At 37.5% G+C, this 24,015-nt stretch overlaps 1 protein-coding gene across 2 annotated transcripts in view; it reads right to left on the bottom strand.

Moving 5' to 3' along the window:
• The window catches only part of HDAC9 (histone deacetylase 9), a 452,941-nt gene that overhangs the window by 402,274 nt on the left and 26,652 nt on the right, over window positions 1-24,015 (bottom strand). For both annotated transcript variants that reach the window (XM_054273209.1, XM_054273214.1), the window contains exon 2: window positions 15,870-15,978. In XM_054273209.1, the coding sequence (XP_054129184.1) occupies window positions 15,870-15,888 (19 nt within the window). In that variant the 5' untranslated portion in view covers window positions 15,889-15,978. The remainder of the gene's footprint in view (window positions 1-15,869; window positions 15,979-24,015) is intronic.

Below are 24,015 nucleotides of genomic sequence, written 5' to 3'. Positions count from 1 at the left end.
TTTTTATATCGGAAATTCAGCATTTTCCAGGAAAACACAGGTTTTTATTCTTAAAATCTGAAAAGAAAGGATGCAGTATGTGAAGCTTGTCCTCATTTGCTGTTTTCAGCATTCAACCCTTGTTTATATGTAGGCAGAAAACAATTTCAAACACGGCAAATTAATAGGTTAATTTCATTTCATGTAGAAATTCAAGCAAATAGTAAGATATTCTGAAATTATCCATCTTTTACAGGGAAGACCAAGATTACCTGGCTCACAATAACTCTCAGACCACGCACAGCAAGAAGTACAGGAGGCACAGAAGGTTCTGGTCGGCAAGGAAGGATAACACCACATCCTAGTGACCTATCTGCACTTGGGCACCAGGCAGGATCTTTGAGGATGGGGCTTCCATCCCCTGACTGGGTGCATGTTGGGCTGCTCCTGCAAATGCTCCTGAGGGTCTCCCATTCAAAATGCACCAGATTAGCAAAACCCTAATATTTAAACTATTGACAGCAATCCTCTGAAAGGGCATGCAGCGACAGGACAAGGGTTAACAGCTTAAAACAAAAGAGGACAGGTTCAGATTAGGTATTAGGAAGAAATTATTTACTGAGAGGGTGGTGAGGCACTGGAACAGGTTGCCCAGAGGGGTGTGGATGCCCCATCCCTGGAAGTGTTCAAGGCCAACTTGGATAGGGCTTTCCAGTCTAGTAGAAGGTGTCTCCTGTGCTAAAAACATTGGGATGAAAAATTCTTCCTTGTGATGCCATTTAAGTGAAATATTTCGATATTTCATGAGGCATTTGTAAAGGAAATTACTTGAAATTTTAGAAGTTAGAGCACAATCACCAAATTCAGAAGTCAATTATATGCTCTAAATTTGGTAAAAGGAATTACTGCCTTCCACTCTTCCTTCCCCTTAAAAGTAATTATCTCCCATTAAGTACTGCAAATATCTTTACTGGAACAACATACATCTTGGCTTATACCCATTCTGCTGAACAGCACAACCAACAAAAAGCTAATTCTGTGTCCAATCTTAATCTCCTCCATATGTAGGTGTGAAAGGGAGGAAAACAGTAGATAAGCAATGCATTCTCCCTTCTACCAGATTCCTAACAAAGGAAGCCCTGAAGTCTTAGCAAGGGGCTCAGGCAATCTTATTTCCCCCTCCTCTCTTGCTCTCCTGTTTAGGAGCGGGTCATAATTATCCCAAGGCAAATAGAGTAGCAACCATTTTTAGGTCACTGACAAAATATTTAAGTCAGAAAGCCTGGAACAATCAGATCATCGCAGGGCTTTTCCTACAGCTGGGATGATCTAAATCCAGGCCCTCATCAATTTAAGACTGCATGTCATGTATACAGCTACTTAAAAATTCATCTGCACAGCTTTATCACTTCTGCTGTCAAAAACTAGTAAATTCTTATAATTTGATTTCAGTCTAAAACATCTTAGAAACTGACTCTAAGTGTTACTATTTTAAGAAACACTTGCAAATTGAACCTGCAATCATGCTCAGGCAAGGGCAGATTTGCAAGTTCTTAAATCACTAGTAGCTTCAGCCAATAATCAAACAGACCAAACAGGAGCAAATTATTTTTAATAAAGTCAATAATTGCATTTTCAAAGCATTTTTGAAAGATAATTTCTTACTGAAATGTGTCCAAAAAACCTTGTAACCCAGAACTCTGCTTGCATAAATTAGTATAAAAAAATTACAGGCCACAAAGAACCGATTAAACTACTTGCAGCTAAAAAAAAAATCTCATGACTCATGGGTGTGACAGGTGCAAAAGAATTAAAGTCGAGGAGAGAATGCCACACTACCAATTTCAGACAGATTTGCATTGTAAATATATTTAAATATAAGCATTTAGGAAAATAAAACAAACACATGTTACCAACCCACTACTAAGCTAGTTCAGGCAGCTAGTGCTACCTCCAGAAGCAGGTTGGAATTTTTGTGTGGTTCCTCACAGGAGGCTTAAATTTGTATGATGGTGACAATTTGCATAGAAGAGACTGAAGCTGAAAGATTATGGGAGATTGTATAAAGCAAAGAAAGTAAAATTTTTATTGAATAGAATGAAAACATTATAGAGAAAAAGGCATTTCATTCAGAAAATTCAATTATTCATTTAATTACACCTAATAGTGCTAAGACTAGGGGGGAAACCTAGAATATGAAAGGAACATCAAGACTGTAACTAAATCCAGTTTTCACAGAAAATGTAAAATAGTGATGGGAGAAGGACATGGAGAGATTTAATCACTCAATATGACTACTTTATGCCAACTGCAAGTAATTTGCATCATCTGCCTGTAAAACATGCACCTTAATAAATCCCACCTATCAAAAGCCTTCACTTAAACCAAGACTCATTTTCTGGATCTTCTGCATAACCATCTTCATTTGACATCCTTGCTTAAAAAGGATGCAATGTGGTCACTTGCTTCAGAGGTTTGTAGGGCTTGGCTTTTGTTACAATAATTCCTAAAAGAGGCTACTTCCTCAAAGGTATCCCACCAGCTTCCCCCAGGTTCTCCTATAATCATAACGCCAGTCCAACTATGAAAGGACAAGACTGACCAGCAATTTATATCCACACGGCTACAATGGTCTGAGACTCCCCAATTTCACACTAAGCTCCCCAGATGCAGACCAGGAGACCTTGAGAGCAGAGTTGGGATGATCCTGCAGTTTGAGGTATTTGCCTTTGAGCCTCCCAATCAAAGCATCACCTCCCACACCAAGTGCTTCCAAATTAAAGAAAGCAGACTTGAGCTTCCGTTTCCCACTTCCTAGACTAGTCACGGAGATGCCCAGATGTGGTCTGAACACAGGACCCTAACAACAGGCTGGTGAATTGTGGAAACCGCCAAGCCTTAGAAGAGGTTTTGGTTTTAATATTGTCAGCTAAGCAAGTGTGCAAGAAAGCGTTCCGAAACCATACAGGCTCTTGTTTGATGTGCACTTGCCAGAAATCATTCTGACACACTTCCTGTACTTTGTCTTACTCCTGCAAACTGACTTCACACAACTCCCACTGATCACTTCACTATTAATTTGATTTATATCCTTCTTCCCTAGCTTTCAGTGGGATTGTTCCCAGAATAAGAGCTTTCCTGTACAAAGATGCATAGTCATAATCCAGCTCCTGCTGAATACAGCTGTGAGAAGTAATTGTGCATGCCTTGGAGTTTGTCATTATGTAACCGTCCTTTGGCTTTTCCACATGGAGAAATATTAAAATAAATTAACATTTTACTGGCTCTGTAATTGGAAGTGTCTCTTCGAAACAAATATGTTTATCAAACAGTTTGACTAGGAAAATACATTACTGTAGCTGCAGTTACCCAAATTACACGCTGTCTAAAGCAAAAAGGGCAAAAGCCATCTGGCTCCATATAACTTACATTTTCTAGACAGCTTGCAGCTGGTTCTGATTAAGCAGCATCTCAGTACTCCCAGAGATCTATTTTTAACTCTGCAACTTTATTTTTAGTGCTCACACATCCAAGGCACATGGTGTTTACATTAATAAACGAACAACCACCTACAGTTAAAATCTTTGTGCAATTCTTGTGGCACAGTCACTGCTCAACATGGATGGATGGTTAAATAAAACATCATGTGTTCCAACTAAGGAGACCTTGTGCACCTCCTGCCTCTCTGCAGGACTGCAGAAAGTACCTCTGGACAGCTGGAATGGCAGGAAGAAGACAGTGATGGATAACAGGATGATTTACTTCTCAAGTAACACTGGGTGGCATACCCAACCACTGACCAAAAAATTTATCTTTTTTTTTTAGTGTGGAATAATTATCAATGTAGAATTCAAAATTCCTGAAATCTGCTGCTAAAGCCCTGAAAATGTCAGAACAGTGCATGCTGCAAATCCAGGAAGCATTATCATATTTCTGTCTTTCATAGACACACATCTACACAGATTTTATACCTGGTTTTTGACTGGAAAATACCAGATAATGCTTGCACCATTAAAACACCCCTCTCAAAAGGATGGTAAAGACATGCACCAGAAAGATTAAATGTAGAATATGCTTTCTGATTTTTAAGGTCTCTTATTTTTTCATTCCATGGTATAACTGAAGTGCCACATCATAACTGAGGAGTGAAGGGAGGCTAAGACAAATAACTGGTAAAATGAAGTCAAAAGCAGCTAATCTAAAGATAATTCACGCTCAATTTTATAGTATTAATTCCATTTTGCATGAACTCACAATTTACTGTATTGCACAGACCACTGTGTACAAGTGATATCCTCCATCTCAGATCTTTGCTCTTCCCCACCAAAGCAGGCAGCTTTGCTGCACGAGAGCCAGTGTGAGCCGTCAAAGGGACCTGCTGGCACTCTGCTCCCAGAGTGTGTGCTCCCAGGACTGGTTCTGGGCAGTTATACCAAAAGGACTATTAATCCCAAATGTAAAAGGTTTTTACTTCTGCAGAAACACTTCCCAGAGGTAAGAAAACACAAAGCACAGCAAAGGTAATCCAGATTTCCTTTTAGCATGCAATTAAAGGAATTTGCTCTTGCAGTCCATATCCACTGTGCTACATCACTAATATAACCAACTTTGAAACTAATGCCAGCTAAACACCTTAGAAACCTAACAGTGGGAATGCTTTCAGCACCATAAAGTTCTGACTAGCTGTAAAATCTTAGTCAACTTTGAAACAAATCTCCATTTCAGCATCTAGGCATGTAGAGCACTACTGAAGCTAGTCCCAGTTCCCTTGTGACACTGAGGACCAGCGCCAAGAGGAAGGGAGGCTATTTCCCCAGGAAGTTCTTTCAAAAAATTTCTTTTCCTCACCAACACTTTAGACACACTTATTCTCATGTATTCTTAGGTTTCTGCACGTCTTCTCTATATACCTTTTTCTTACATTCTTGTTCTTAGATTCTGTTAATCTAAGTGCAGTGCTTCCCACCTCCATGGCTCTTAACATCTTCACTCTATCTCACTTTCCCTTCTCCATCCTGCTTTCAAGCCCCTGTGTCACTGTCCTTCTTCCAAATCCTCAGCACACCAATGCTGGGTTTGCTTAATTTTTCAGTTTCCTGGCTGGGGAGTTTCTTACTGAAAGGATTTATAAAGGATAATACTGATTTATTAAATTCCAATATACATTTGGGGGTCTGCACCCCAAGGACAGCCACTGCACTTCAGTCTCCCTGGCAGAGAAATGAATGGTGCCTCCACAAGTCTATAGGCACTCCTTATCAGCTATTTGAAATCAAAACATTTTTCATCTAGCACAGATTCCTTGGATGGTAATGACTTAAGGAGTGCACAAAGGAACAAGCTTTCTTGTATGTTTTGTAAGGAAAGGCAAATAGTATCCAATGTATCCAATAACATGGTGAAAAAGGCATGTTCTAATATACCAGACTGAAAAGCTAAAGCATTTCTGAAGTCACAGAAATAACACATGGGAAAGGTGATGCAGTATTTCATGTAGAAGCACTGTGTTTTGAGTTCCTTTCTTTTCTTCTACTCTTTAAAAATAGCTAAACAGAAAAGACAAAGTAGTCAGTAGCTATTTCAGGATTTCCCTGACTTAGCTTACACGTACTCATGAATTTGTCCACAAAAAAAATCGTCTAGGGCAACTGCTGAATGCTTCAATAGAGAAAAAAAGATATTCATCAGGATCTGAGGCAGCTTTTGAGCAATATAAAAGAGTGCTCTTTGCACCCAGAGCAACTACTGAAAGCTGAGTTGGGGATATCTAAATGAGCTGTATTCACTTTAAGTCACTACAGATATACTTCAAGGCTAGAGAAACAGCTGCAAGCACCTTGGGGGTGCTGTGAAAGATATCTGATGTCTGCTTTCTTCATGAAGCCTAAAAGTTTGTGTATTGTGCACTGGCCTTTATTGTGGGCTACTGCCTCAAAATAGCACTCTTTTAAAGTACACAGTAGATGCTTTTATAATACAAGAGATGTGAGTCACACAACACAGAGCAAACAACACCTTGTTGTCTCTATACCTACAGAAAACCTCTTTTTTGCTCTACCATGCCCCAGATCAGTAATCCATTGTGAATTTCTCACCCAGAAAATTTTCCATTTCCCAACACAGGAAAAAATTGAGAATACAGAAAACATGAAGCTTGTGTAAATGAATGACATCAACATTGAATTCTGAAAGTCCTGCAAAACACACATGCAGCCTTAAAGAGCAGTATACAGAGGAAGCCATGTGCAAGGAATTGTCATCGGCATTACTCATAAAGGCAATATCCTGCAGTCAAGCGTTGAGGGGTACAAATCCTTATTATCCATAATCCAGACAATCAAGAATGACTGTCTCTGCAAATTGAGGGTTACAAAGCAATGAGAGATTAATAAACAATAAGTATAATTTTGCATCATTTTAATTTTATGAAAGAGAAACTTTCACTTCCAGGTAGCACCTTAAAAATCCGAGAGAAAAAACATGAAGAGATTTAAAACTGTTATCTAAGAAAAAAAAGGTTAAAGTAACAGATTTTTACAATTTAGTTAAGAGAAGACTGGAAAGAACAACTAATGATATCCTAGGAGAAGAACATTGAACAAGTTAGAGGATAAAATAGCATGGCAGAGGTCACTAGTTCTCTTGTCTTCAGGTCAGCTGTTAACCACAATTGATAACAAAGGGAACTTTGGGCAGGAATTCAGGGATCCTAAAATAGCTCAGTGCTTTGCTTTGGCAGAAACAGCCAAAATGTTAAACCAGAAATTTTGAACTCAAAATATCTTATGTTTAACTAATGGGAGTTTTGTCAAACCATCTCAAGTTGTCTTCCTTTCTGTCAGAATTTCCTGCCAGAGGTCAGTACCTGAAGGAGACTCCCTGCTGGAACAGAGGTTGACATTGAGGTTGACATCAACATCCCACATGACAGCCCAACTATAGTCATCACAAAAGTTAGGTATTACCTCAGGACCTCTGAGAGCTGCCCAGCTTTGTCATTATTAAAAGAACAAACAAAACGAACAAAAATCTAGGTATTGCATGACATCAAAATCCTCCTCTGCAGAGAATAGCAGTCCAAAACCACATAGTTTGTGTTAATCTGTTTCAGGTTTGATTAAACTTTCAAAAGAAATTCTCAGAGTTTACAAATCTTGCATATCTAAACTATAATACTAAATAGAAATAGATTTAACTAGTAGAAATATAAATAAAGTATTTTTCTAAATCACACACAGAAACAGGTCATCAAGGGGGACAGGGGAACTTACTGTGGTATTAGCTTTTAAAACTGAAAATCATTTTGTCTTCTCAGAGATGATAATTAAAAAAAAAAAAAACTCAAACTCTGAGGCAGGTTCAAACCATCAGTTTCATTGGTCTAGCAGGACTTGGATCCACCCACAATGTGTACATCATCATCTGAAGTAAAGCATGAGGTACACCCCTCCTCAATTTAAATCATACCTTGGGCTCCCTTTATACATTAATTTGCTAAATGCTACAAAGCAGTGCCTTATTTCTAGATTAAGATATTCTATACACTCTAACATTTTAGATTTTGTAATAAAGTTTTGAAATTACTACCAGGCTCAAAATTAAGGTGCAACAAAATAGTCTTGCTTTTTGTGAGTTACCAAATCTGCAAATTACCTGTTAAAAGTGTTATAATTATCACTGCAGAAACACATCTGCCAGAGACAAAATTAGGAGGTGGTGTGTGAGTGTGAAAACATTAAAAGTTGGCAAACATGCCTTTTTTAGGTATTCAATATAACCAGTATTCATACAGCTAGCCTAATGAAGAACCAAAAACTTTTTATTCATGAAGTTTAATCTAACTTTCTGTATTATGCAACATTTTAGAAACATAGCCTTACCAAATTGTAGATGTTATAAATTCATATAGGTAAATATTAAACCTATGATCTTTTAACAAAGCACATTTCACATACTCCTAACTGCTTTGCATTGCATATGTGTTGATGAATATGAAAGAATGCCTGGCAGCCAGATGCTAAACTATCACTTTGAAAGTGGTATGCTGTATAATGTGACTTGGTTGGTCATTTCATTCAGTTATAAAAATGTTCACTGAGCCTCCAAAGTCTGTACAGATAGAACAGGTAATTCTTAAAATCCATAGATTAGAAATGACCAGTAAAATGAAGAAGTGTGAAGAAGTCCTTAGTACTTCTCTCCAGCTTTACTATGGTTAAGCAGTCCCACAGTTATGGAGGCTGACCATGCTTCTCTTGTTCAAGAATGACTCGTGATCCTACTTTCCAATGTAGGACATGAGTTAAATGTACTTTTTCTCTTCCCTCTTCCTTCCTAACTTTGCCAGGACCATTGTGTGGCTATGTAGTAAACCACACTGAGGAACAAATCCAGGCTAAAAACAACCCTTACTTTTGGGAACAGCTGAGCCTGGATTAGTTCCTGAATCCATCTCATCCTGTGGCCACACAAATAAGTATACCTGGCACAGCTGAGCAGTCCATGAGAAGAGTGAGAACAACGAGCAGCCAGTCACTAGAGTTGCTTATTCTGGCACTGCCACTGAAAAAGACTTCCCAAAATGTAACATTCCCCTGGTTGTTTGAACCATGCTGCTCCACTGGCTCTCCTGTCCTGGAGGTGACACTGTCCTGTCTTCTCCTCCCACAAAAACAAACAAACACACAGCAATGAGTCTTGACACCACATCACTTAGTGATTGAAGTGAAAGAGTTATGTGATGAGCCAGACCACTCAGGAGGTAAATTGTGTTTGAAGCAAAGCAGGAAGCATGAACATCTTCCACACTACTTGTGCTTTCAGATATAAAGAACCCTGCTAATGACATTGTAAAAAGATCTCTTGTCACAACATCAATTCTCCACGCGGAAATGTCAGAATTGACAGAGACAAGAATTAGGAAAACCAACTGATCTGCCAAATAGAGTACAACAATGAACCACCTGGAGAGGCAAAACTTTTTATTTGTAGTCTTTGAGCTATATTGACCTTCTCAAAAACACAGCACAACCCTGAACTTTCCCCCCCAATGCCACCCTCCTTAAACAACATGTTAGACAGTACATTAAAGCAAATATCAGCTGTAGAAGAACAAACAGATTATTTTGTATGACAAGACTAAGAATGGAATTCAGATGCTGACGAGAGGGAAAGAAGTAAAAACAACCAAAAAATTGAAAAGAAGTCAAAAAAATAAAAAGGAACAAAAGTAGATGCAATTCTCTTGGACTGGTCTCACCCATGAAAGAATTAGGATACTTGGCACAGTCCAAGGAATACTCTGTATATATGACAGTCCAGCTGCTTAGATTGGAAATTCAGAGCCCCTTCTTCCTCCAATACTATAAAAATGCAGGCCTTGGACCATATGGAATTAGAGCAGAGGAAGACACATGTCAATTGCTGAAATGAGATGGGGAGGGGACATCTCTTTAGCTGACGTTCAGATTTTGACTTGATTTAGAATTACACAATATTTTCGTTCCTAGAGAAAATTCCTAATCTTAGGAAAGGTTTTACAGGTTATGCTAGAGAGTTTGTTTCAAGCAAAGGCAAACTTTCATGAGGCAGCACAGGATGCTCCCGCCGTGTAAGCTTCCAGCAAGCACAACAACTTCAGGATTACAGACAGAAAAGTAATAAAAGCAGAGTTGGTTAAATATTTCCTGTGAGATGGGAATCCAAACTTCTGAGTTTGGAGGCTTTCCAAACTCCCTTAGAGTGATGGCAGACTTCTATTCAGTAACAACACATTAAAATTTTGTCATACACTTAGTGACAATCAAAGCATCTTCCGGGTGGCTGTTGGGATTCATTGTTTGCAATGATGAGCCACATGAGGAATCAGCCTCTCCACTATCTTCCACTGTTAATTATCAACACTGTTATACACAGCATATATTCACTCTACACAGAGAATGCAATCTTCTGATTCGCTTTTCTAAGGTCACTGAAAATATAACTTTATACACATTTACCTATTTAAAGTTCACTAGACTCCAACCAAAGTATAACTGTGCCACCTTGGAATAATGAGCTACTAATAAGCAAAAGGGACAGTGGAATTCTGTGTTTTGCCACTGGACGATAAATTTGATGGCTCTTTCTAGAGGTGTGTGTTCTAAGCGATCACTGAGGATAAATTACATACTTAAAATGAGAAAGTTTTCACCTCCAATTTTAAAAAAGCCACTCTCAAGGATCTTTACAAGCTTTATAAACCTTTCAAGATTTATTTCCAGAAAACTAATTTATCTTTTAAGGTGCTAATGATCAAAAAGTCAGACCTGTGCTTTGGCTACATGGAAAAAAATAGTTATTTTGAAATACCAATTCCCAGGGAAAAAAATAAAAACATTCAGCAGCCAACATTAAAAACTGACTCCTGAAAGAAAACAGCAATATAGTTCTAATTGTCAAGCACAGTATCTTTTTGAAGAGATAGCAACTTTTATGCATGTATAGGTTAAAGTTTGTATGTATATATAATCTTAAAGTACCACAAAGTTATACAAAAAATATCCTTCAGATTTGTTTTCTTCAGTTAACCTGAATCTGCTGAAAGAAGTCACTGATTCCACAAACCACTGTCTAGTAGTTGTCATTATTTATTGACCTAAATTCTGAAGAATTCGCATTCAAAATACTAAAGCTTCACGAACATGCGCAAGTATGAAAGCACATATTAGAACTATGACACTTTAATGCTTTAATTATCAATTTTCATTGTAAAAGGTGCAAATTACTTATAAGAGGAAGAAAAAAAGCATAGTAAGTAGCTCCATGTATTTACAAACTTTAATTATAGCAAGCGAACAAGATGATGTTTTCTTATCTAATGCATGCACAGAGCATTTTATTCATTATTTGGTAGTCTCGTACATTAAATCCCCAGTGGCAGAACACAGTTTGAATCTAAATTTTCCAACCAAGCATGTTGGGATTTTATGTAGAAATACCTAGATAAAGATGCCAGGCTTAAATTATTATGAGAAAAATACAGAGTGTGTCTCTAAACTGCAACATCTTTTACATTTTATAAGGGTAAACTTAAGATTTATGTCAGACTGAAGCTATTTTGGACTTCTGTAAGGAGATTCAAGAGGTCAAAATCTGAGCTGCACATCTCAGTCATGCTTTGCATTCAAAGTTAAGAAGAGCAGGGAGTGCTGTGAGGCAAGAATCCTTCTTTTACACATATTACATTAAGGTTGAGCTTGTAGATTTATTTTTTTTTCTTTTTGAGATTTTTAAAGAGCTGCAGTACTCTGTCATACATAGACAGATAGATATAGATAACATATCTATTAATCCTAGATCCTATTGGCCCATATTCATTGAATTCTCCATATATATCTAATCCAGCTTGTGACACAGTTTTTTTTTAATCTAAGAAAATTCATCACAAAGTCATCCCAAGGAAGAACTGTATTTGATTCCTTCAGTCTACAGTCAAATCTGAAAAAGATCCATGCACTTGACTTCAATGGAACTTAAACACCTCCAAAGCAGACCTATGTACGAAGAAGAGGTTTTAGTATTTAATTTACTTCTTTGTTTTGGACTCAAAATTCTCTTACATATTTTTACCAAAAAGCTGACAAAATACATTTTAAAATAAGATACATGATTATTCATCAAAATATTCATCTGTTCACAGCATCTACTGCTGGTGAAGATATGGTTATGGAACAGCAATATAAACATTCAATGCATTTTCCTTTTAAAACAGTAGTGAAAATTACATTTTGGAACTTTTTCTATATTTAGTCTTCACCAATATGAGGAAAATTATTTATAAAAATGCAGAGAAAAGCAGAATGAGAAAACAGGGGGAGTCAGCTTTACAGTGAGGAAAAACAAGCTATTTCTCATGAGGAACAAACAAATGCCTATCAAAGAAATTCAGAAACAAGATGACAGAAAAGTGATTCAAAAGTAGGAGCTGGCAGAATTTAGCATATGGCTTTTTCTCTGCCACTCAGTTTATTAAGAAATACCACTTTCTGTTGACTATAGCAGCTCTTAGAAGACTCCAAAGACCTGGAAAAATACATAATGTTGTTGAAGAGCAGAAAGAAGTTTGGACAGAGATTTCCAAAATATTATATACCTCATTTGGATTTCAGTTCAGTAACTACAGATAGATAAAAGAGCTGATTTCACCTGGGTGCATGTAAGTAACACAGACACCTTTTGAACTTGTTATCTTCAGCAGCAGGCATGTTGAAATGCTGCTGAAAACCAGAGACAGTAAAAAGCTCTCTGACCAGCTTTCCACAACAGCATTTCACCTGTCTGCAATATTAAAAGCAAGAAACTGGGTAAACTGGATGTGTGGTTTTCCATCAGGAAACTGTGATACCAAACACTGCTGTTTTAGCAATAGTTGCAGCAACTGAAAAACTCCCATAAAGATCAAAAGTTTCAGATATTTTCTTCTTCATAATTTATTAGTGTCATGTATTAATATCACTGGTCTCTCTACCCTAACTACATGACCCTGCCTTGGCAGAGGGATTTCAATGGTTATCTCCAGATGTCCCTTCCAACCCTAATTCTGTGATACAAAAATATTTTCTTTTTCTGACCAGCACATTTTATGCACAGTAATCAGTTCAGAACATCCAATGGCTGCAGAATGTAAACATTTCCTTAATGATCTAACCATGCATAACAAGCAAAGCAAACATTTCCCTGTTGAGATTCAGCATTCACCTAACAGCTTCACAGATTAGCAAGAGCCTGGTCCCTGAAGGTTCAAAGAGCTGGGACCAATTTAAAAGGCTACAGAGTTGGTGCAAGTAGATGTTGCTATGCTAGAGGTTCCACATTTCTTGCATGATGTGATATAAGGAAATACCCATGTGAATTGGTTCCACAGGCAAACTCAATCCAAAGAGGTTCCTCAGATAATGGTCGAATAAAACTTGCATCATTTTCGCTTGTTCCACATAAGGTCTTTCAATGGGCTTTCAGACAATTTAGGCTTGAAGGGAAAGCAACTCTAAAGAAATATGTTCTTTTTCCACTTAGCACATCTCATCATAAAACCACAGAAATTTAGCACAGTGCACACAATCCTTTCTACAGCATTTCAGAATTTTTCATAGACAGAACAAGCCATCCATGAAGTAGGCTGGCCTATACCATTCATCGACAGAGTAGTGCTGCTTTACCAGTTTGCCTCCTGCTTTTTCTTTTTTTTTAATACATTTATCTTCTGCGTAAACAGCATGTATGAATGTACATACATAAGCTATATATATGCAGGCTAGATATATTGTAAAAAAAAGTACATTCACCATTATGTTGTAACTTAAAAACATGACCCAAAATAACATTTACATATATTATGAAGATTTTCACAGCTCTTATGTACAAGACATACAGATTGGTATTCAAATGAGATAGCATCCCGGTGTTACACCATATAAAAAAAGGGTCATAAATACTGTCTGTATACTGTATGTGCCTAAAGTGTCCTGCTTAAAAATTATTTCAGACCTCCCTAACCACGGGGTGTAACATAATATAGCAACCTATTCCCTGAAGAAGTTCAAGACTATCAGGAATTAAAAAGAAAAAGCACAAACCCCCCAACTCTACACTACTGAACACCCAGGCTTTTGCCATTTAAATTACAAGCCATAGATAAATACATGAACTGCCTACCACAGGCTCACCACCACAGTAAGAAGCTGGCAATTCGTTAATTTTTCTATTGGAATACTAGGGATGCCTGCAACTACTGGAGCATCTTACAGGTGGAGCAATTACAACCTGATACATACTTTACACCTAAGCTGGAAGCTGAATCATTGGAATCACAGAGTCATAAAATAGTTTCAGTTGGAAAGGTCCTTTAAAGTCGGATGGAACTGCCCTTCCATCTCTTTATCTCATAAGGTTAACCTTCATGAAAATAGACTCCATGAGAAAGGAAAAGTAGCAATAACAACTGCAATGGGACAAAAACATTGGCCATGTATGAAAAAATATGCACCTTTGAGGAGGACTGGAAAAGGGAACTCAGTTACTATGGATGCAATAAGAAAATTTACCAATGTTTAAGAAATTCCAATCAAATGTTAGCTGCTCAGAGAAATGGCAGGCTTCTCCTACCACTATTACTGGGACTACACTGGAACCAGAAATTTCAGTGTCTTCCAAAAGGGGACAAAACACTGCACAAAACTCATCTCAACCTCATTCAGCTGGGGGACAGAAGAGATGCCACATGGAGATGCTCATCCTCCTCCAGTTCACGGCATTAACTTTAAGCAGGATGCAAGACTAAAGTAAAAATACATCCTGCCTCACTGCTCTTTCACTGAAGGAAAGAAAAATGAGGATCCCAAGGCTGACACTGCCCTTCAATACCACATTTCTGTACATGTCACAGAGGTACATTGAAATGGCTGGTGAAGCAACTCAGTTTTCAGAGGCAAACTAATGTTGGGGGACACTAAGGAGTAGATTTGAAAATATTTAGGCACATAACTCCTACCAAAAGTGATGTTCCTGAAGTATCTAAAAACATTTACATGTAATCTGATTATACTGAATGTGTCCCCTTTCTTGCATTAGATGTAGCCCACAGAAACAGACAAATACACATTCACGTTAGTTATCTTCTTTCTTCATGCCAATAAGAATAGTGGAAATTTTACTTTCTTTTTGTGTGAGCCAATTTAATTTTTGGTTCTTTCCACAGCCTGCACTTAACACAAAAGAAGAAACATTAGAAAGATACCAAATCAGCTGGAGTATCTCGGCATTTGAACTCTTTGTTTAGGGAAGTACAAGATTATTTCCTATTAAGCACCACTGTGATAAGACAAATATGTGCCTTTCTGCTGAATGCCCTGTTGTGCTCTGTATGGATAATTCACTGCATGCACCAAATTGCACTGTAAGAGAAAGAGGCCAAGTGTGAAACTGAGCTATGTTTGACTCCATTTGATATAAAAGCTGTTGTCAGTTTTTAATACTACAATCAACAATTCTCAAAAAATGCTCACTGAATTAAATTTCTATGCAATAGGGTATATACAGATAAATACAGCTCACAAAGTATTACAGTGTTTTCCCTGATGCTTTTATAGACTGTTCTCACAAAACCAAAGCAGTCATAAAATAAGCCACCTGTAAAGGGTTATTTTACCAACAGTGCTAGGAATAGATACTTCAAGTGTGGGTGATCAAAGTGTGAACCATATGGGACGTTGCAGAGATTTGAATTGGGGACTCTCACTCCTCAAAAGAACTGAAGTCAAGGCATGTTCCATATGCAGCATTCTGTTTTCTTGGAAGTTTAAACAGCTACTGATAGTTCGCTTTCTATCAAGTGAAGCTGCAGTTCAGTGACTCATTTTGCAGGCATTGGATAAAGCAGGTTCAGAGACCATTGTTAATTACACATTTAAAGGAGGAAGCTCTGCAAAGAATGCCTATCATGGGTAAAGATAACTTTGGAGCTAAACAGAAAAATAACAGGATACCATTTGAAGTCTTTCTTTAAAAGAAGCCTCTGTGCAAAAGCAGAAAATAAATTAATGTCTAATTACATATATTAAGAACTAAAATGTTACAAAATGCCTATTCACGTCAGATCATGACTAATCAGTTTCTTAAGAAAAACAAAAAAATATTTTAAGTGTACTGTAAGATTATCCTGGCTTTGAAATTCAGCTGTGATAAGGTACCCCCAAAAGTGCCTTTTCTGCCTATTCTGCCATTGTCCTCTTTTATAAGAAGCAGCGCATATCAGTCATTTGCCAAATTCATTTCATAACACAAAGGATTATATATTTCCTAAGAAGGCACAGTTTTATGCAGAAGTGAGGTATAAATATAAACAAACTGACCTGGTGTTGTGGAGCTCATTGTTCTTAATGGAATGGTATCTCGTTAAAGTGTAAAGTAAACTGGCAGAAGTTGTCCAAATTTTGAGATTCTTCCGGAGATGAGGTGAATCTGAGTAAAATAAAGAAGGAAAAAACACCTTTGAGTATTTCTAGACAATATAATATTTTTAAGATAATATCATTATGTCAAACACACTTAAACAGAAGAACATGGAATTTCTCACCCCAAAGTGTACTTTTTTGCTCCAAATTCAAGCACTGATGACCACTGAAAACAAGACTAAAATTCAGAAATCCTAAAGCTTCAGAGCAGATCAACTAGAAATTTGCATTATGGCCCAAATACAGTCATATAGGATCACCAGAAAGTAAAGGATGAATTGTGTCCTTCCATAAATATCTGGATTGCGTCCTTATATATAAGAAGTCGCCAACTCTCGGTTTTACTGCAGTCAGCATCAAAACATGAACGTGCAGAAACTGATCTGCATTCCAAAGTCTTTCAGGAGTAGCTACTACTTCCTAAAGCTCCAATATTTGAACAGCTCATGAATAGAGCTTGTTGAAATAATTAGCTCAGCTGAAGGGGTCTCCCATGACAAGCTAATGACATCCCTGACACCACAGAGAGAGCTGCTAATGGCGTGGGCTGCTCCAGACTGGGGCAAGGAGGGTTCTGCAATTTGGCTGAAATCCTTTCACAGTCCCGTGGCGTTCTCAGTTCCATACACAAGCAGAGGCAAAAATGTTCCTCTAATACTCCCATCTGCTGAAAGTTTAAAGCTATAGAGAAGCTTTCAGGGAACTAAAATATATTTTCATTCAAGCAGGATATAAACAGCATAATGAGAGAGAAGGTTGTAGTGCATTACGACTGTGACTATTCTATTCAGCCACTGCTCCTGAAGTATCTAAGTAGTCAAAGATATTCTTAGTGCTGAATATTTTAACAGCTTTTGTCACTTTTTTTAAACTACCAACTGCACATTTAGTTTCAAGCTGAGCTCAGCCAAATTCAAGATAGTAAATTACATTTTAACCAAGTATAATCATTTAAGTTTAGCATCATTATCATTCAAGAAAGGAAAATCACACATTTAGGTAACTAACTTCAGCTTTTATGCCCCCTAAAGCAAGCTGGACATGGACTGCTCAAATAAGCATGACATTTGGACATTACCAGCACTTCAGCAGGCAGCACCTGTAAAACCAAAATTCATTATACTTTATAAAAATCCTACTTTCCCTTGCTTGCCTCATGCAGCAAAATTAATCAAATATCAGATGGAGCCACTATAAAATGAGCAGACTCTACTGTTAAGCCCTATCCAAAAGAGTATTTGGGCAGATCCTTACTTTGCATTAGTAAGGTTCCACTGCAGCAGGCATATAGCTGCAAGATTTATCAATAAAAGTGCAACCAATACACAATTCAAGAGTTCTAAGATTCTATTTAATTTCACTGATCTCATTATTATCTTAGCAGCTACACAGTCATGAAAAAATATTTTCCAGTGAATCCAACATGCATTCATCCAGTATCCAGATGCAGCTGGGATAATGTGGTTTCTCTCAGAAAATAGAAAATGGTTATTGATGCATGACTGTGGGCTTGACTTGAGTGAATTTTCAGCATACATTTAAGGTATGCTGAAGGTAAACCTAGTATTTTTGAGCATTAGGAAAATTCTGGGCATTAGGATTTGACAATATTCTAATATTTGAAATTCACTTATAATCCCCATAAATGAAACTATAATTTTGTGTAAGTTTGCTTCTTGTAGACCTCCCATCTAAGCAAACATTTGAAGCTCATATGAGATCAGAGAATACATGGTCAGTTCTGACTGCACTCTCAAATGGGTAAGCTTTCTCCTCACAAAAAAGGCTTTACTTTTTTTTTTTTTTTTACTCAATAATTTCAAATAAATAGGATGGTTGTGTGTGTATGACAGAGAGATCAGTAGATACGACTGCCATGTTCTGTCAGTGCAAATATTCCATCTGAGTGACAATCTGTACCCAAAACAGTGCTCCCACCAACCCTATCTTGGGTTTTGGATACCAGCTGTGGTGAAATTAGAAACAAGCTACTTCCTAGTTTTTCCTGCTCTTCTGGAGGAGGAAACGTTTACCCTTGGAGAAGAATTAGGTTAGGGAAGATTTAAACAAACTGGCCATACATAATTCATGTGACCTGAGGGGATGGATGCTCCCACAAGTCCTCAGGGACCTGGACAGCATCACAGCAAAGCCACTCCCAGAACAGCTTTGAAAGGTCATGACTACAAAGGCAGGTTCAAACAGACTGTAAGAAAGCAAACATCTCTCCTGGATTCAGGAAGGACAAGGAGAATGCAGAGAACCAAAGGCCAGTCCACCTCTACTCAATGTTTTGGAAGGTGATGGGCCACATTATGGCTTTCTACAATTAAATAGTTAGAAAATAGATGGGAGGAGAGCTGAGAATGTTGTTTATCTTGAATAAAGAAAAGCATTCAGCACTGTTCCCCAGAACACCCTCACAAACTGTGAAAGACGGGAAAGTGGACAGCAAGGTGGCTGAAAACAGACTGTGCTGCCAAGCTCTAAGGGCTGTGATCTGCAGGCCAAAGTCCGCCTGGAGGCCTGTGCCTTCAATGGAGCCCCCAGGGGTCAACACTGGCGCCAATCCTGCTTTTCAATAAGGACCTGGCTCATGGCACAGAGCACAACCTCAGCAATTCCACAGACAATTCACAATTGGAAGGAGCGGTTGACAGAGCAGATGGTTCTGCTGTCATTCAGAGGGACTTCAATGGGCTAGAGAAACTGGATCTACTGAATGTGTGTGCCAAGGCTGGGGTGGGTGGCAGGGAGCAAAGGGAGAAACAGAAAAAGCCCCAAGATCAGAGGAAAAGGAGGTGCTTTATTGCAGAGTAGCTAGGTAAAAAGCAGTAAAGAAGACAGGCCAAGTCTGTTCTCAGCGATCCCCAGAGAAGAGGCAATGTACACAAACTGAAATATGATCAATTCCATTTAAACATTAGAAGGTACTTTTCCCAGTTATTGAGGCCAAACATCTAAGAAATAGGCTTCCCAGTAAGTATTTTTGAGTTTCCATCCTTGGAGATTGTACACAGCCTTGGGCAACTTGCTGTAGCTGACCTAGCCAAGAAGAGGGGTGTGGACTAGGTGCCTCCTCCACAGGTCTGGAGATGCTCTTGTTATATCATGATTTTTCCTTTTCAAGATCACCAAAGACAGCATCAGCATTGAATATTCAATGCAGTTAAACCTAGTGAGAATAATTCCAGTATAAGAAAGTGTTCTGCTGGGATTCCCATAAAAAGATTTCTGTTAAGGAGTTTTGTAAATTCAACTGTACTGGTAGTCTTATTTAATGAGGTGGCAGTTGGCATCCTTCCTGATACTCTATTTCCATATATGTCATGTAAATGCAAAGTTTTCACTACGCTGAATGATGTTGTTCAGGTTCAGCTTTAACAACTCCTTGTAAATATGATACAAGGCTCACATTGTCAAAGCTCCCATTTAGAACATGAAAAATTCCATATCACCATGTAGAGAATTATATTCACAACACAGACACTCTCATTCAAATACACTTCTAACTGATAAGCTGACATTTCTTCATTTGTTTTCTTTTTCTGAAGGAATGTCATAGTGCAAGTTAGACACCATGAACTACAGCACCGCATTTTTTTTTTAATGTTAGCTCTGAAAATTAAAAAAACACAGCACAGGCAATTGTGCATTAAAATTTCATGAGGGGTGCTTTGCTCATTGGGAGACAAATTTGTGCTCCACCTCCACCCACAAAAAACAGCCCACAATTCCTGATTGGTCAGACCCTGAAGATACAAAGCTCAGGTACAGCAAGGGGCTGCAGGATTTAGGATAGACTAAGTGCACTTCCTAAGGCACTACACTTTAACATTTCAACGCTAACATTCTAAGGGTTTGATTTTGGTTTGTTTTACTACATTTTAACTGAAAGAGAATTCATCCTTTACTCATTATCAAGCTGGAATTCTAGTCTACAGCACAATATACAGCAAATTAATTTCTACCTTCATGCATATCACATATTAACAACTTGTATTTGCCCATCCAGGAACCATAAACCTACCCCCTTTTCTTCAAAGGAAATTCAACAGCTCATATGCTTCAACAACTGATGCACCTTTGAAATGGCTACAAAACAAGAATGCAAGATGGAATGTAGGTTTTCCTGCCCACCAGCCACCACAAACTGTATGTTTCTCATGACTACATTGTAGGTACAGTATTTTCTAACACCAATAATAACTTCAAGTTAACACTATGCCTTTAAACTGTCATCTCTCACTATGTTGTCCCAAGACTATATTCACTACTACATTTTTTCTATCTTGTGCCTATACTTCAGAATTCTTTTGGGAATTGAGTTTCTGAGATAGGATGCAATGAATACAAATTAACAGAATTCAGATGAAATATATATTTCTACTTCTATTTTTCCCGTACCCAAGATGAATTTTTCATGAGAACTTCTGAAATGAATGCATAGTTTTCTTAACTACATCCTGAAGGTATCTTCCTGATCTTTCTCTTCCAGGAGGATTTTTTTCCTAAAATACCTCTATTTGCAAAAGGGTATAGAAAATCATTATGAAAGATTTTGCAGATAAAAATATAGAATTATACGCTTCATTAAATTCTGAACATGACAGGTCAGTATCCTTAATAATACACTTAGTTGTTTCTCTGCTGCATATATTGTTTCAAAATAGCTTTCAGTTACTTAGAAACGAAATTGTTTTTGGAATTGAGATGAAAATGCTGGAGGCCATTAAGTCAAGTGCTCAAGTGTCAGAAGAAAGAAATATTCACTTCTCACACTTAACAGCTCATGTGTTAAAAACCAAACATACAAAACAGCTGTAAGAATTAGTACAAATTCTGTTGTCCAATGAACAGTTCAGAAAAAAGGTCAATTAACAGAAATATGAAATGCTAAAAATAAAACAAAAAACAAAAGAACAATGTTTGTTCTCTCTAGAATATGAACAGCATGATGCTTAAAAAAAATACATATTTCATTTAGAAAGATATTTTCCAGAAGAAAATTGTTGAATAGGTATTCTTACAGTATCTAAAGAAAATTGCATTAAAAAGACATCAAGCTATAGATCTTAGAAAAAATAATAATAAATCCACTACAACATAATGACTGGAAGACAAATCACAAAGGACTTTTACTGAAGTGACTTGCACCGATGTAAGCCAAACCCAGAGTGCCAAGTCAAACCCTTCTAGCCTTGTATCAAACTTCTAAATTTGATTAGGAAGTAAACTAGCATATGCAAAAGGTGGCAAGGTGTTAAGGAAAGGTGTGAATTCCAAGGCAAAGTACTTAAAGACCTCAGTTCAAAAAGCAAATGGCTGTTATAACTAGTTTTAAAATGTCCAATAAGTGGAAACTAAAGCAAAACCAGGACATTAGCAGTGCATGCAATTATGCAGTGATCTTTATATGCAAATACAGTGCAGACTTACTTGCAGTAAGAAGACCAAAGCCCAGTCCAATAGACATTGGGGTATAGAACTGCTTTCAGTGGGAATTTAGTGGTTTCACAGCAAAGCATTCAGAATCCAGAGCTCAGTGCAGGATTAAGTATTTTATCATGAGGTATTCAGGCATCTTATTCTTAATTAGGTATCTACTCAAAGATTTTTCAAAGTCTGTAACAATTTTGCAGTACATACCTTTGAAGGTAATGTATTAAAGAACTACTCCAGCAGCAAGTACTGGAATTTCATACTCTTTATATTTCCCCAACAAAGTAATTTTTTATGTGCCTAACAGAAAAGTACATCTTACAGAATCTGTAAAGAATTCTCAGCTATACTTCTAACATGCAAATATTTGTTTCAACCATTAAGTCAAACCACTATGTTTCAGCAATTACTCATATGCAACATTAAGCAGTGTTAGACCTCACACATGCTGTGAGCACATGGCTCACAGTTGTGGGAGCCTCAGACTTCTGTCCAGTAAAACAAATCCTCCTTCCTCAAACTCTTTAAGCAAGCAATAAAGCCATACAGCTATTTCAACAGCCTCTTTTACATTCACTGCCTACTACAGAGATGAAGCAAATAAGTTTTCTAAAAATCAAGATGAGATGATGTCTTCCACCAAAAAAGAATCCAGGGCCTCAATTAACAGGATTAAATAATGTGCTGCTAAGCTGCTAGCTGGACTTCTGCTATGCCAGATACAACAAATTGGCACAAGTTTCTGCTCTGTTTCCCAGTGAAATCAGTTAGAAATACAATATAGCTTAAAAAAAAAAGAGCCAAATAACCTTTTTCCTTTCAGCCTCAGTCAGGATTTGGAAATTGTTCACCACAGAAATACTGCAGAAATACTTCTGCTGCAGCTTGTCTTGCCTTCCTCTTCCATGCCAGTCCCTTGTCTGAATTATAAAGAGTGCATGTCCAGATGTGCCCTCCCAAAGTAGCGATGATACACAAGATTTGGCCTGTATCAAGTACAACCAGGCAGTAGCAAATACCACAGCAGGTAAGGGACTGGCCTATATGATGCTTTCATAGTAGGAAAAGAAAATATGAGACTGGCCTATTTGGGTCCACATTTTGATTTTTTTTTTTTTTTAATTATGCCAGATTTCAATCAGTACTGAAAATAAAAACTTCTTATAAGGAAAACCAAACATAAAATTCAGAGTTCACTGAAGCACATAAGGAAAGAAACAAAACCCTTTTTAATTGGAACAGGTTGTCCAGATGTCATCTCCATCCTTGGAGATATTCAAAACCCAAAAGAAAATGGCCTCGGCCAGTCTACTGTAGATGACTTTGCTTTGTTCATTTGAGTGAATTAGAAAATCTCTAGAGACACTTTCCAGCCTCAGCCATTTTGCCACAAGACTCTGAAGAACACACAAGACACACAAAGAACAATCCTTGTAGGTTGTATGAAAATGGGTACGGTCCTCTCTCCTCATGCAAGACTGTGGAGAAACTTCCACCAGATGAATACAACTGGAAGAAAGAATCCCTTAAAACTTCTGAAAAAGCTGGACAAATGAGCCACAACAAGAAATTACAGAGTCCAGATTACTTTGAAGGAAATCACAAATTCTAAGTTTCTTTTGACTGTCTTACCCAGCACTATCAAAACTAACTATCCAAGTAAGAAACCATCAGAGAACTCATGCATTCAATTCAGAAATGCTTTCTAAATTCTTCAATTTGCCTTTGAAAAAATTCAAGTGAACTTCTGTGGTGAGCAAAATTGGAGTACAGACAGGAATACTGTGAGCTCCGCACTATGGAGCTATACTGTGCATAATTCAGGGAGTATTTCAAGGAGATCACACTTCAATCATCAGCAGTTCATTATCAATCATCATTAATAACTTAGCCACTGGTAATTAAAACAAAAAAGAAATAAACCCCGAAACCCACGCTTTCAAGTAATGTGAAAAGAAAGATCCCTGCTGTGTATACTCTTACCCATCTCTGCCTGCTATGTGTCTAAGAACATGCATTTCTCTAAAAATGCTTGAGATAAAGTGTAATTTTAACCCATGAAAACTATTAACAATGTGTTACAGTAGAGGGAAGGAGAGAAGGAGGTGGACTGTTTATTCTATGTCTGCATACACATGGAATAATTTTTAAAAATGCTACAAAACATTTTTAATAAATAGCTGTACACAAAAAAACAAGTAGGTAAACATTACATTAGAATATAACTTTTCTCATGAGTTTAGGTAAACCAGCACCAGTGCACTAGAACTACAAACTTGTTCTTTCAAAGGAACAAGTAGACCACGGGCAGAGCACTTCTGAAACCCTTTGAGCCTATAATATGCAGTTCACAGTACTTCAGCTTTGGTTTATGTTTGCCTTTTCACCAGATGAAAACTAACTTTCTGCCAACCACTCCCCCTTCCTTTTGTCTTAAACTGAATTTTATTTCAGCTGTTACTGACCTAGTTGCACAGTGTAGGAACTGACATATAGCCACCCATAAAAAGCTAAAGACAACACAATTTCCTCTTATTCCTTTTTTTTTTTTCACTCTATCTTTTCACATGAAGGGCAGTTTTTGAATTTAATATGAGATGCA

The sequence above is a fragment of the Melozone crissalis genome, unplaced genomic scaffold (assembly GCF_028551555.1).
Source record: "Melozone crissalis strain CALT ecotype California unplaced genomic scaffold, PUWL_Pcris_2 ptg000016l_1, whole genome shotgun sequence".
Lineage (NCBI taxonomy): Eukaryota > Metazoa > Chordata > Aves > Passeriformes > Passerellidae > Melozone > Melozone crissalis.
Note: the sequence above shows the minus strand (reverse complement) of the source record. Positions and strands in the feature narration are given on the sequence as shown.